This window comes from Colobus angolensis, unplaced genomic scaffold (assembly GCF_000951035.1).
Source record: "Colobus angolensis palliatus isolate OR3802 unplaced genomic scaffold, Cang.pa_1.0 Scaffold190, whole genome shotgun sequence".
NCBI classification, from domain to species: domain Eukaryota; kingdom Metazoa; phylum Chordata; class Mammalia; order Primates; family Cercopithecidae; genus Colobus; species Colobus angolensis.
In genome coordinates this window covers 2,732,057-2,747,044 of record NW_012115044.1, presented here as the reverse complement: position 1 = coordinate 2,747,044, position 14,988 = coordinate 2,732,057, and the positions used below count along the sequence as shown (strand labels likewise).

The following is a 14,988-nucleotide window of genomic DNA, read 5'->3' as shown; positions in this document are numbered from 1 at the left end:
AAACATGGAAAGGCTAATATATCATGAATCTTTTAAGTTGTAAATGATGGAAATACAACTTAAGCAAGCTTAAGCCAAAAAGGGTATCAACACACATTACTAAGAGTCCAAGAATAGTACTTACTTCAGGCATTGTTATATCTAGAGGACAAATGTTACCAGGACTGTCTTTTTCCTTTTCTTGGAAAGGCTTTCTCCATGTGGTGAGCAAATAGCCATTCTCTATGGAAGACTCACATTCCCTTGTTTAGAAATCCCACCAAAATGAAAGGGGGGTTTTGTTTTGTTTGTTTATTTGTTTTGCTAGCTTTGGCAGAAAGCTCCAAGAGAGAGCATGTCTCAAGCCAGGTGTCTGTGCTTAAATCAATCATTGCACCAGGAGATGTGATGGTCTGATTGGCCACACCTGGTTCTTGTATCTCTTCTATGTTGAGGGTGAGGAGAAGAATCAGAGTCGGCTCCACTGAAGCTAAATAGAATAGGAAGAGGTAACTTATCATCAGAGGAACGTGAAAAGATGCTGAGTTGGCCCGAACACAGATGCCTCCTGCTAAGGAATGTAACAAGACAGTACTCCATGGATGAATCTACAGTTAGAAAGAACTAATTTTAAGGAGCAAGTAAAATACTTAAAATAAAAATTGTTCATTTCCCATTTATTGAGATCCTACTGGATGTCAGGAAGTGTCTTAAGAGCTAGAGATATAAACAAAACAGGGAAAGTTCTTACTTTTGTAAAGCTTATATTCTAGTAATGGAAGATAGGTAAATAAAATAATTGAGTAAAGGATATAGTATTTTAAATAGAATTAAGGTCTATATCTATTTGAAATATTTTTATAGGAAGGTTAGTAGAAATTACTAATGGGATGGTCTTTGAAGGCTTCAATGGAAAGGTAATATTTGAGAAATGACCTGGAAAGTGCCATGTGAATATCTGTGGAAGAGCATTCCAACCAGGAAAAAAAAAAAAAAAAGCAGAAAGGCAAAGGCAGGGATGAAATAATGGAAAGTCAAAAATGCAAAGTCAGGAGTGGAATAGACAAGGATAACTATGAGGTCATTGTGGCTGAATCTGTCGGCTGGTCATTTAGTGAATGAACACAACTTAGATTCATGTGGTAGTTTGTTGCCCCAAGTTCATCATCAGGTATATGTGAAAGCGCTGAGTTCTCAGGGAAATACTTCTCCTTCTTGGACAAGGGGCCTGAGTTGTATCTTGGTACCACTATGAAAAGTTTGTGAAGCCACAGGAAGGGAAAAAGAGGACAGAGACTGACAGACAAGAATTAGAAGTCATTTATTCATTCATCCATTTATTGAGTTTGGCCTGCTATTTTCAGATGCTTCTGGAGTACAGAACCAAATAGGACAAAATATCCCATGCCATGCCTAAGGAATTTACAGTCCGGCAGGACAGGAGTCATCTAAGCAGGTTAAATCAAGGAGAAGAAGGCAGGATTCACAAGTCTAGGCTGGCAGTGTGGTTCAGAGGCAGGAGGTCAGAAAGTAGGCAAAGGCAGCACTGTAGAATCCTATTGGTGGCCTCTGATGCTAAGGCAAAGGCTGCTGTTGCCCTTCAGGTGGAGGTAATGGTTACAACCTTCACTGAATCTTGAGACTGCTAAAGCTGGAACAGGGGTGCTGCCTCCCTCATGCTGTCTCTGCATTTGCCCTTACTTAGTGAACACTCCAGTGTCCCTAGGCTGGAGATCTTTTGCTCATTTTGCTTACTCTAGGAAGAAAGGGGAAAGCATAGGGGAAGGTAGAAAAAGAAAAACAGATGCCATTGTTCTTCCTTTCATTTCTTTCTTTCTTTTTTTTCTTTGAGACGGAGTCTTGCTCTGTCGCCCAGGCTGGAGTGCAGTGGCCGGATCTCAGCTCACTGCAAGCCCCGCCTCCTGGGTTCACGCCATTCTCCTGCCTCAGCCTCCCGAGTAGCTGGGACTACAGGCGCCCGCCACATCGCCCGGCTAGTTTTTTGTATTTTTTAGTAGAGACGGGGTTTCACCGTGTAGGCCAGGATGGTCTCGATCTCCTGACCTCGTGATCCGCCCGTCTCGGCCTCCCAAAGTGCTGGGATTACAGGCTTGAGCCACCGCGCCCGGCCTCTTCCTTTCATTTCTATGCTTGTTCTATTTTTCCAATGTGGCAGAAAAAATTTTTTAAAGCATATTTTTCCTCCCATGCTTCTTTTCTAATTCCAAGAGAGAGTTCTATTCTTCTTACTTCTAAATGTAAAATGAAATAGCCATATTCTTATCTATAGCTTAAACATAAATTTGCACTCATGGCAAGTTAATTAATTAGTACTTGGTTCCCACTACACTCCAATTTATAAAAGGTTCTACTTGATCAACTTTTTCAGGAGAACAATTTTTCTTTTTCTTTTAAACTTTTAAGTTCAGGTGTACAAATGCAGGTTTGTTACATAGGTAAACTTGTGTCATGGAGATTTGTTGTACCGATTATTTCATTACCCAGGTATTAAACCTAACATCCATTAGTTATTTTTTCCGGATCCTCTTTCTCCTCCCACCCTGTACCCTCCGGAAGGCCCCAGTGTGTGTTCCCCTCTATGTGTCCGTGTGTTCTCACATTTAGCTCCCACTTTTAAGTGAAAACTTGTGGTATTTGTTTTTCTGTTCCTGTGTTAGTTTGCTAAGAATAATGGCCTCCAGCTCCATTCACGTCCCTTTGAAGACATGATCTCATTCTTTTTTATGGCTTCATAGTAAAAACACAATTTTTCAAATGATCACATCTAGTTTCATAACTGTACTCTTCCCAAGTGCAACCCTGAAGAGTAGTTGGCATTATAAATTGGTGCTTTGGTTTGATAGACCCAGTTTTATTCTTGTTTAGTTTTTAATGTATTTTCAGAGGGTTTAGATAGATCATGAATTCTCATTTCTCCATAGCCCAAACCAGTTTCTAACCACTCCTTGTTGTCTGTATCCAGCTGTTTTATAATCTATACTTTCTAAGTCAGTTTGGGCGGCAATAACAAAAGTGCCTCAGATCAGGTGGCATATAAACAATAGAAATTTATTTTTCACAATTCTGGAGGCTGGAAGTCTAAGATCAGGGTGCTAGCATGGTCAAGTTCTGGTAAGGGCCCTCTTTCAGGTTGCAGAGGCCGCATCTTGCTGTATCTCCACATGGAAGAAAGAAAGAGAAATCTCATGCCCCTTCCTCATTTAATAAGGGCACTAATTCCATCGGGGTTGGGGGGTGGTCTACCCTCATGGTGTAATTACTGCCAAATGCTCCACCTCTACGTACCATCACATTGGAAATTAGGCTTCAACATACAAATTTTAAGGGGACCCTAACAGTCAGTTCATAGCAATGCCTTCTCTAAAAAGCAGGGAAATTTCTTAGTTATCTTGTTAACTTTCTAGGAATATTAGATATTTAATTCCCAGGTCCACATGCCCCATCTATTCTCAAACATTACAGTCCATGGGTGTCACTAAAACCTCACGTAATCACAGCTGCCTAATGGTCCTCAGAAAATGTTTGGGAACCAGTGATTCTACTATTCCCTTTGGGAGCAGTAGGGACAGGATTAGGGTGAGGCAAGTTAAGATTACTTGCCTTAAGTGCAAACTGTAAGGTTACACCAAAAAATTAGTAATCAAGATAGTATTGGGGCCAGGCACGATGGCTTACACCTGTAATCCTAGCACTTTGAGAGGCTGAGGCAGGCGGCACTTGAGGTCAGGAATTCGAGACCAGCCTGGCCAACTGGTGAAACCCCATCTCTACCAAAATTTACAAAAATTAGCTGGGTGTGGTGGCAAGCACCTGTAATCTCAGCTACTCAGGAGGCTGAGGCAGGAGAATCGCTTGAACCCATGAGATGGAGGTTGCAGTGAAGCGAGATCGCGCCACTTCACTCCAGCCTGGGTGACAGAGTGAGAATGTCTCACCAGAACAAAAAAAAAAAGGATTTGAATATAATATTTCAAAATTCAAAATTAATACCTATGGAAAAACAAAATACCAAAATTTTAAATAGAGACAGACTATTTGCTTTATGATGGTATTATTGTGTAATAGAATAAGTCCCTTCCACTCAGCCCTCAGTTTACTGGTCTGGCAAAGCAATACAGTCCACCAGTCAACCAGGAAGCATGTTTATGAGGGTTGACAACAGCCCATCAACAGTTTGGGCAACACAGGGTTTTATATATAATCATGTTTTTGTTTGTAGATCTGTTTTTAACTTTCTCACTTTGTTCAAACTATGGGACAATACTTTGATAAGTGTATGCAAAAGGTCTTCAACTTACAATAGGTTGACTTACGATTTTTCAATTTTACAATGGTTTTATTGGGACATAAACCAATAAACCAATCATAAGTTAAAGAGCATTTGTATAAAGTTGCACATTTTTCCTTTTGTCTCAGGCTTCTGAGGCTTGGCATGACACTGGAAAGTCACAATGGAAACCACAAGATTTAAAGTCCTCTGTCTCTAACATGGCAATCTATATAAAAAGCGTTTAAAGTACTCATGTCCTTTGACCAAATTTTTCCATTTTTACGGATCTGACTAAAGAAATTATATTATAAACACATTATTAAAAATTTGCAGTTGAATGTCTAAAGTTATTTATAAAACTATATGTATAACATGAGTCCATGTTTGTCTTAAATAGATAAGTGGATGATATATGGGAAGAGAGGAGGCAGTTAGGCAGGTAGACATATTATCTAAGGCTGAATCTTTAAATATAAATATAGCTTAATTCTGCATAGTAAATCTTGGATTATTTTTATCTTTTTCCTTATTTGTATTTTCTACCTTTCTGTAATAAAATAGTATTGTTCGGATAATTAAATAAACAAATTAACTTAAAATTTCATTACAATTTATGTACTTCCATAGCCAGATCTTATATAATATGAGATTAACTGAAGTTTTTCACCTCTATGGAGAGGCATCTCACTTCATTGAAAATGTACTTAGTAAGGTACATCTGTAACACTAAACATGCTGTAATTACCAACCATGACACATACCTGTAAGAAAACAAATCAGGTATCCAGTCTGCTGGAACATGTACATTCAAAATGTCTCTGCCACCTTGATAATGTTCTCCAGGAGGATTTAATAACTCATCATTCTCATAGCTCAATCTTGTACTCATTCCTGATGATGGAATTTTTATCCATGAAGAAAGGGAAAAAATGAGGTTATATCGGGGTAAATATGTGGGTGAAAATGGTGGTAGACATGGATGCAGTCCTTGCCTACATGACAGGCAGACATAGGCTTTGACCCCTCAGGAAGAAAAATTAGGCAAGAGTTCTATCTAAAATTAAAGACGCTCATGTTTCTAATGCTCATTAGCTGACATTTATCGAGGAGGATCACCAATCATTGAGTTATTTTTATAACCGGCTTAACAGAAGCTGTGTTTCCACGACAACAGTCAATGTTGGGAAGGCAAAAAAAAAAAAAAAAAGAAATTAATGGAACTTGTGGTGATGTTAATAATGCTGTATGGAACTTATTCATTAATCTGGGTTTCCTATTGTCTGGGCTTCCATGCCACTGCAGAACTAACTGGCTTCTCTGGGGCTGTCTGACATTGGGAATAATGCACTTTTGAGAACACCAAGTGCCTCTAACCCAGGTTACTGACACAGAGTTTTCTAATTCTTCTGTGATTTTTCTTTTGAAGTGAGTATGGGGTGGAATCGTTGTAAAAGAACCCTTAGATCACCACAAACTGACCAAGAAAAGTGCAGGTTTGGTCAGAGCAAGAGGCACAAATTTTACCTTTATTCTCTTTTGAAATCCACAGCAGCAGATTTGCTGTCATGAATTAAATGTTATGTGAAAAGAAAAAGAGGAATCAAGTTTCTTTCTAGATTTCTGACCTAAGCCACTGGGTAGATGATGGTGTAAAAAACAGGAAAATCAGCCAAATGTGGATTGGGTGATGGAGATAGAGTTCTATTTTAGAAATTCTTTTATCTTCAAAGAGACTTAAATTGTATTACATCATAACTGAACATTTTAGACCCAAATAATACAGCTCAGTCAAAAGACCTTATTTCATACAGACAACGTGATGGTTTTGCTATCAATGAGATGTTGGGTCTGGAGCACACTGTATGACCTTATTACTATTTGAAAAAAATCACCTGTCAGTGTTGAGGTCTTTTTTACTTGTCTTCACCCTATTTTTTATTTTTCAAAGTAATCCACATTTAGGTGTTTCAGAATCAACAACTTAGATTGCTTTCTGAACAGAATTTAGAACCCATATGTTTCTGTGTCTTGAATGGCCTATGCATCCCAACTGCTCCCTGACTTTGTGTGTTGTCTGTAAGTGTGAGTCATGTTGTTTTGCATTTAGTGTTAGGGCTGCAATGATTCTTGGTATGTCTTTTGGGAGCCTCTCTATTGTGTCTTAGAGGCTCTATTACGAGCCTCTCTAATGTGTATTCCTCCACCTTTACAATTCTATTAAGGAATCAAAAGTTTATAAATGAAATAAATTTAGATACTAATAAGTTAAAAAAAAATTCCCAACCCTAACACAATAAGACCACTAAACAGTATATATTAATATATGCCTAAAAGATCATACACTACTGTTTTCAGTATAAATGTGGATTCAGCAGAAGAAGTTTAGAATTGTGTTTTGAAGAAGCTGAATTTTTCCAAGTCATAGGAATTTGCTTTCAGGTGTAGATTTGAGAAAGAGATTATAGCATTTCTTACCAAAACACAAAAACAAAACAAAAACCTTTGAGGTAAAATAGAATTTTTAAAGCAGTATGTAGACAGATATGCTATGTGATATAATTTCAATCTATGAATGATCTTTTCAACAATTTATTCCACATCTGATGAGACTCTAAGTAGATCATGACTGAGCCCCAGACATTCTTGCTTCCAAGTCTTCCATGAAATTCAGACCAACTCAGAATGAAATCAAACTCTTAAACTATTTTAATATATGTTATTGATACGTTCTAACGTTTTTCTTTAGAGTTGTGTCTCCCAGTGAAAATTCAACTTAGTGTCAGTGACCAAGGAAAGACCCTGTTGATTCAGTGAGGACTCATTTTTCACATGGCTTCACCTTTCTTTGATTAATTAGGCACTAGCTCTACACAAAGCTGAGCATAGTTACCAAGGTACAGGTTGAAACTCCGAGGATGACTTATTTCATTGATCTTCATTAGTATGAGGACTTTCTCTTTGACTTAGTTTTCTTTTCCTAGCTAGGAGGTTCTATCTGCAGATGAGGGTAGAAAGCTGAAGGGAACCCCCTGGCCATGCACGTCTATGAGAGGAGACTCAGGGCCAGAGCAGAACATGACATGTTCGGAATCTGCACCAGAATTCATTTAGAAAATGTAGGAATACAGAGCATAGATACTTTAGATATTGCTTTGTTTCTTAGAAGAACTATTTACCTTCTAATAGAAGGCATTTTAAAAACTGAAACTGGAAAGAAATTTGAAATGGATGTTCTAAATGTACACCTTTTCTTTATATACTATCAACATTGGCAGTGATATCAACAATGATTATAACTAATCAAGAATTTCATAGCTGCCCTGTGTAGGAATTGTAAATTCAACATAAATTTATAAGCTGATAAAGATGCAATGGACTGGCTCAATACTTGGGTTAAAATAAATTAATTAAAACAAAAGCCTGGGGGTTTCCAAAAGTTGTAGACATTTCTATAATGAACATATTTTTTATAGACAGGGTCACTTTAGGTTGCCTAGGCTGGACTTTAACTCCTGAGCTCAAGTTATCTTCCCCACCTCAGCCTCCCCAGTAGCTGGGACTACAGGCATGTGCCACCTTGCCCAACTCCTCTTTGTAATATTTATCTTAGCAAAACCTAGAATAACTTTTCATTGGATAAACTAAACTTCTCTTAAATAATGAAAATACTCTGAGGTTATTTTAGTAAGAGTGAGTCTTAGTGTCTTTTTTTTTTCTGATGGAGTCTCACTCTGTAGCCCAGGCTGGGGTGCAATGGTGCAATGTCAGCCTCAGCCTGCTGAGTGGCTGGGATTACCGGCACCCACCACCAGGCCAGGCTAAGTTTTTGTATTTTTTTGTAGAGATGGGGTTTCACCATGTTGGATAGGCTGGTCATATATTAGTGTCTCTTACGGGCTGAATTGTGCCCTGTCCCCCAAAGTTATATGTTGAAGCCTTAAGCCCCAGTACCTCAGAATGTGACCACATTTAAAAATGAGGCCTTGACAGAGGCAGTTAAGTTAAAGTGAGGTCATTAGGGTGGGCCCAATTTCATATCACTAGTATCTTTATAAAGTGGGGAAATTTGGACACAAAGAGAGGCATAAAGGGAAGCTGTGAAGAGGCACAGTTAAAGATAGCCACACATAAGCCAAGGAGACAGGCCTGCAACAGATGTCTCCCTTGAGGGCCGGAGCTATTGGTCCTGACAAGAGCCTTAGGCTTCATCTGTGTTTTCTTTATCAGGGTTGTTGGTCTCAAACTGAGAGGAGAGGAAAAAGATGAAATGTAAGACCCTAGCATGTCCAACCAACTAATGAGAAGGTAGAACAGAAACACAGAGCCATTGGACCTTGATTACTCTCATGATTTATTAATATTCAGGTTGAAAAAGGAGCCTTAGAGCCGCAAGTTTACGCTAATTGGCACATTTGCTTTATTTATTTATTTTTAAAACAAACTGGGTTTTTTGAATTTTTTCCTTTTTGTTCATTCCATCACATTGAAAAGGAGGAAAACAAAAATGGTTTTGAATTCACTCGATATTTTGGACTCCTCAGATGAACGGAACATTGCACACACACTTGGAACAGAGAGAGAGATAGAGAGGAAAGTGGACTCCCACAGGGCCACACGCACCAGATCAAATAACTTGGATACAGTGCAAGAATTTCCCAAAATGATTGAATCATCATTACCAAAAACTCGCCATAACAACACCAAGAAACAAAAAATGTTTAAGCCACACTGTTTGACTTGGGATCTTTCTTTTTTTTTTTTTTTTTAAATGTTTGCCACACAGAGAGAAAGAGGGCTAGTGGGTGGGAAAGGACAGACTCACAGACGTGAGCAGGACAGGAGGGGACTTCAGAGTGGAGCTGAGAAGAGGTTAGGGAGAGACAGGCTCAGGAGAGGGGAGGGTGGGGATGTGGAAAGCCATTTCTTAGAGTTCAGGCATGTTCTTGGTCAGCCTCGGGTTCCTCTTCTTTACCCTCATCCTGCCGGGCACTTTCCTTAGGTTTGGTTTCATCTACAGCTTCTGAGAAAGAAAACAAGATAGGGTGGGGGGAAAAGGAGAGAGTTAGTATTCTGTCTTATCTGTTCATACAATGGTGCAATGAATTTCTTCTTTTTATGTCATTTCATAAGAGCATTAAGATTAAAAGATTATTAATATCCCAGTTAATATAAGTTCCTAGTTCAGAAGAGTTTACCTCAAGGAAGCTGTTCAGTGGCACCTATGGAAGAACTCAGGAGCAAAAGTATGTGAATGACAAGGAGCCCACTTAACAGAAGGTACTGTGGTCTTTAATCTCTCAGCCTTACAATCAAGGTATCCACATACAGGATCTTCACATAGGGAATCAACGACAATCTTGTATTGCTGTTCTATTAGTGTCAGAAGAATTGTGACAGATAATTTATGTGGACCATCGAGCATCCATTCTTACCACTCATTTCCAGTATTGGAAAGTGAAGTAGTTGAATTTTCAGCTCCTGTGGGACAGCGCTGGTCAATTATAGAAGTAGAAGTCCCTAGAGAGGGCAGAGTTGGGTTTTGCCCTTCACATTCTCCTATTCCTGATCACTTGGACCTCAAACAATACATAGCACTGTAGCAGCTGCCTTGTGACCATGAAGACAAAAACTACACACTAAGGATGGTGGAGCAAAAAGAAAAACTCATCACTGAGTGACTGTACTACTCCTAGATACCTTCCCTCAGAGACAAGTCACTAGCCTCTTTAAAGCATTGTAATATAATAGTTTTCAGTTTCTTGCAGCCAAGTGCATTCCAACTGAATACACTTATCCATAGGGAAAGTACTGCCTTGCCTAACAAGGAGAATATAATGTATTTTTGAAGAAAAATTTTCCCTTGGTTTCCCGACAGAACTCAGTCAACGAGTTTACACTACCTGATAGTTTACTAATATGCTAGCTTGTGGAAAAAGAATTCATTTGCTTTGAAACAACTTCTGTTGCCAAACAATCAACTCCCTGTGTCAGGGTCCCCCAAGACCACCCCTAGGTTCAGTGATTTGCTAGGAGGACTCATGGGACTCAGCATGCAGTCTGCTTCATAACTAAAATCTAGTGCAGTGAAAGAACACAAAGCAAAATAAGCAAAGCAAAAAGTTGCGCATGGGCAAAGTTTGGAGGAAACCAAACAAGTTTCTAAGAGTCTTCTCCCCATGGAGTCATCCAGGATGTGCTTAATTCTTTCAGCAATAAATTACCATAACACATGGAAGATGTCATCTATTAGGGAAGTTTAACTGAGTTTGCATTGGTAATTGGTCATGTAGGCACCCTCCACCTAGCAGGTACAAAATTCAGACTCCCAGAAGAAAAATAGATGTTCAGCATAAACCACATTGTTTGTACTATGGTTTTAGGCACCTGGAACCACTCTTATCAGTTAAGGAATGATGAGAATCTTCTCAAAATCCAAGTTCCCAGATGCCAGCCAACGGTCAACTTTACAAACAAGCCTTTCTAAGGACAGCAGTCCCAGGCCTACTATATATTAACTGTTTTTGTTTTTTTGTTTTTTTTTTCACCTCAATCCCTTATATTGACGATGCCTGTGTCTTAAAATGAAGCTATTGTTATTGCTTGTCCTCCTCTTAACAGCTACTAGGTGCTAATTATTCTTGGAAAGCTAAACTGAAGTCCATGGAATTTTGTTAGGCTAACAAATTTGTGTTTAATTAGAAGACAATAGACAGTTTGAAAACCCTTGAGCAAGGAATATAATACAGCTATGCTTTGAGGAGATTAAACTAGGAATATTAAATAAAATGGTTTTGCTGTATGTAGATGTTGAGATTAGATAAATGGGGTCATTAAGGAGACCATTAAAAGAATTCATCAAAATGTATGTCTCTTTTAAATCAGCCAGCTACATATTTACATTCAGATAAAGCTAAACGTTTATACCCACCATTATTAAACACATTTCTGGAATTTCTACTCTGAAACATCTATCAAAAAACATTCTTTTAAAGCTCTTCAGTAGCAGAAATGCTTATTTTTTGAAAATAGGTTAGACGTTTAAAATCTAACTAGACTAGTCTGGTAAATAATCAGCTACGATAGGTAACTTTACCTTATAATACTCACTTTCGACCAAGGTTTTAAAGTGTGACTTATTCTATAGGGTTCATAACTCACTATAAGCTATTCATAAAATATAGTTATTCTAGTGATGCTACCTACTACTACTCATAAGGGTTTTTTAAGGCTACAGCTTTCCAAAGTGACTATGATTACCTCTTGAACAACAGTGCACCTATATAAGTTTTGCATGAAACTAACTCAATTCTGATCATTCTAATACTCTATGCATTAGCAGTATTCCTCAGGAATTATAAAAATTTTGGTGTGCTAATGAGTTATTTAATTTTCTACCAGAAGAAAGTTTCCAGATTTATTTCAGTGAAGTTCTTCTAAAACAATCAGGAATTCTTTTGGAGAGTTTGCTTATTTCCCTAACCCTGCTCAAACCTTTGGTATCACAAGTATGCCCAAAGTAGTTTACCATCCTTATCAGTTCCAAGAAGCAGTGTTTTTAGTGCCCTTTTCAAACTGCAAAATAAACATAATATTGGTTTACACAACCCAGAAACATACAGAAAGATAGTAGCTACACGAGCAAGAGAAGACTTCAAATCTCTCCTACCAAAATAAAGATATGGGAGCTATTCTGTATGCTTAGAGGGAGATCAGGAAATGAGAGACAAAGGGAAGTAGACCGGGAAAGGTGAGAAATGTATGTTTGTTGAATGAAGGGAACAAAACTCAAAAATGCAGAAACAGAAACCTGAACATTCAGATGGTTCTGAGACTTCCTGTTCCCTTGTTGGAATACAATCAAGTTAAATCCTCCCAATTCTCCCACTTTCTCTTGTCATCCATTGCCTGGTCCTAGGACAAAAGATGAAATTTGGCACAAATCTGTTTATTATGACAGGAAATTATTGCTGTCTGTTCCCTATTGAGAGAGCTTCAATACATATTCATTATCTCAAATCCTTCAAAGTATTTTAAATGTATTTATTAATTTATTTGTTCAATAAGTTCTTACTGGACAACTGCACTGTGCCAGCCATTCTTCTAGGTACTGAGGAAAAAAAAAAAAAAAAAAGCAAAATCCTTGCTCTCCTTAAAGCCTTTCATAACATACCTTTAAAAGACAATAAAATTTGGGCTGGGTGTGGTGGCTCACACCTGTAATCCCAGCACTTTGGGAGGCTGAGATGGGTGGATCACCTGAGGTCAGGAGTTTGAGGCCAGCCTGGCCAAAATGGTGAAACCCCGTCTCTTCTAAAAATATAAAAGTAGCTGGGCATAGTGGCACATGCCTGTAATCCCAGCTACTAGGAAGGCTGAAGCAGGAGAATAGCTTGAACTTGGGAGGCGGAGGTTGCAGTGAGCAGAGATCCTGCCTTTGCACTCTAGCCTGGGGAACAAGAGCGTAACTCTGTCAAACAAACAAACAAACAAAAAAAGACAATAAAATGTATAATAATGGAATGTTACAAATGAATGGACCCTTTAAGATCATCCAGTCACCAAACCATGAACTCTTCAAGGGTAACAGCAGTACCTACTTCAGCTCAACCTTGAATCCCATGTCCAGCATAGAACCTAATTCAGGAAAGACCCTCAGTAAATATTTGTTGAGTGAAGGAATGACTGGACAGCCTCATTTTACAGGTGATGACACTGAAGTCTAGGTGCATAAAGGAACTTTCCCTAAATCATATGACTTGCTTATGACCAAGCCAGAACGAAAACTCAGGTCTATTTGTTCAGGTTTTCTGATTATATCAGGTGGCCAAACTCATTTTACCAATTCAGCACTAGAAACTAAGCAGCTAGGGTCCACAGGGTTTTAGTGACCTATAAAACTTCAGAGATTAAAAAATGGTTGGCTCCAAAGTATAAAATAAAAACCGTAAAATTAAAATTGATGAAGCTCGATTAGATGGCTACAAAAGGAAATGTTAGCTGGAACACATAAAACTCTATCTATCTATCTATCTGTCTATCTATCTATCTGTCTATCTATCTGTCTATCTATCTATCTATCTATCTGTCTATCTTTCTATCTATCTATCTGTCTATCTATCTATCTATCTATCTGTCTATCTATCTATCTATCTATATTTGTCTGAGATTAAAGTAATTTTTTACTTGATATTATTGAATATTAAGCAAAATATCTGCTTTGTTTTAAGTGAAGGGATGACTAGTTGGCAGAAAACAAAGTGGATCAAGTCAATGGATGCAGTGCAAGTTTTATAGACCACCAAGAAATTATGGGGAGGAAAATAAAACATGGATGGAGGAAACAATGTAAAGAAACAATCTTTTACAACCTCCAAAGTGAGATAAACTAAGAACTCATGATAACATTTTTTGAAAATTCTACATCCAAATGAGGGAACAATAGCCAGATATGGACAATATGCCTGCTCTAGGTAGCTCTACTTTGGTAGGAGACTGCATATGAGTTTGGGAAAGGTTTTAGCCTCTGACAAAGCAGAACTTATTATAAACAGAATCCAACTTTTGTATAAATAGGTCTATTTAAGCCTGAATACCAGAGGGAACATTTTGATATTGCTAGCTTATTCTCCCACTGTTGTCAATCCTAGATAAATCATTGCAGTGATAAATCATGTTGACTGTTCAGTTTACATCTACATTTTCTTACCTGTTCTATTCAGCAGCTTAAAAAAAACTGCCTGGAAAGAATTATGAATTATGACTTACCTGGTCATTTGTATAAAGTACTTAGCTATAGTTAACATTTTCGAGCTCTTACTATATGCTTAGAACAGTGTGAAGTATACTTGTATCATTGCATTTAATTCTCACATCTACCTTAATCACCCCATTTCACAGCTGGGGAAACTGAGACAGAGGGAGACTGAATGGTTTACCTAAGGCCACACTGTAAATTCCAACCTAGGACAGAGTTATCGCAGCAGCTCTTACTTTAGTTGCTTTCCCTGGTTTTACCTTTGCCCAAAAAGAATGGATGAGTTCAGAGTGATAACTAAAGCAGGGAGTCCAGTCCACAGCTATGCAGGCCTGAAGCCCACAATGTTTAAAAATTGTCCCATTAAAAGCAGCTAAAAATGAAAGGAAGAATCCTGATTAGTCTTCTGTAATATAAAATCTGGTCTTGGCAGTTTCCAGCACTAATTACATGATTTGTAAATGCTAGAGATGAGTTAACATGTAATCTTTAGTACTTTGTGCAAAATCTTTGATCATCATGGTGAATGTCAAAGACAAATGAATGACTGAGGCCAGCTGGTCACTCCAATTACCATGATCCAATTAGAGTAAATAGTCACATTCCTCATCTAGCAGATCAACCTCCCTCTGAGACAGTTATTACTTCGGAAGACGCTATAGAGGCTGAAAGATTGCAGTGTGATTTTCAACACCAAGTGACATAGAACAAGTGAGTAGAAGCAATGATCTGGAGCTGGCAAATGAAAGTCTGGAAGTGCTAGCGTGAGGGCTGAAATCCAGCAAGGTGAAGCATAGAATATGCTTGTTCTTTTTCAGTTTGCCTCTAAATAGTACTTTTACTTGTATTAAACATGAAAACCTGATATTAGTACTGTTATTTTGTTTAAGACATTATAGGGGCCGGGTGCGGTGGCTCAAGCCTGTAATCCCAGCACTTTGGGAGGCCGAGACGGGCGGATCAC

At 38.3% G+C, this 14,988-nt stretch overlaps 2 protein-coding genes across 3 annotated transcripts in view; one reads left to right on the top strand and one right to left on the bottom strand.

The window, feature by feature from the left end:
• Window positions 1–6,136, top strand: part of LOC105510758 (epidermal growth factor receptor substrate 15-like 1) — an 82,370-nt gene extending 76,234 nt beyond the window's left edge. The window contains 1 exon segment of the mRNA XM_011940662.1: window positions 6,039–6,136. Coding sequence (XP_011796052.1) covers window positions 6,039–6,136 — 98 coding nt within the window.
• A 2,464-nt stretch (window positions 6,137–8,600) lies between these two features.
• GAP43 (growth associated protein 43) overlaps window positions 8,601–14,988 on the bottom strand; it is a 99,928-nt gene continuing 93,540 nt past the window's right edge. The window contains exon 4 of one of the 2 annotated variants that reach the window (XM_011940605.1): window positions 8,601–9,290. In XM_011940605.1, the coding sequence (XP_011795995.1) occupies window positions 9,202–9,290 (89 nt within the window). In that variant the 3' untranslated portion in view covers window positions 8,601–9,201. The remainder of the gene's footprint in view (window positions 9,291–14,988) is intronic. The other variant, XM_011940606.1, reaches the window with a different exon arrangement.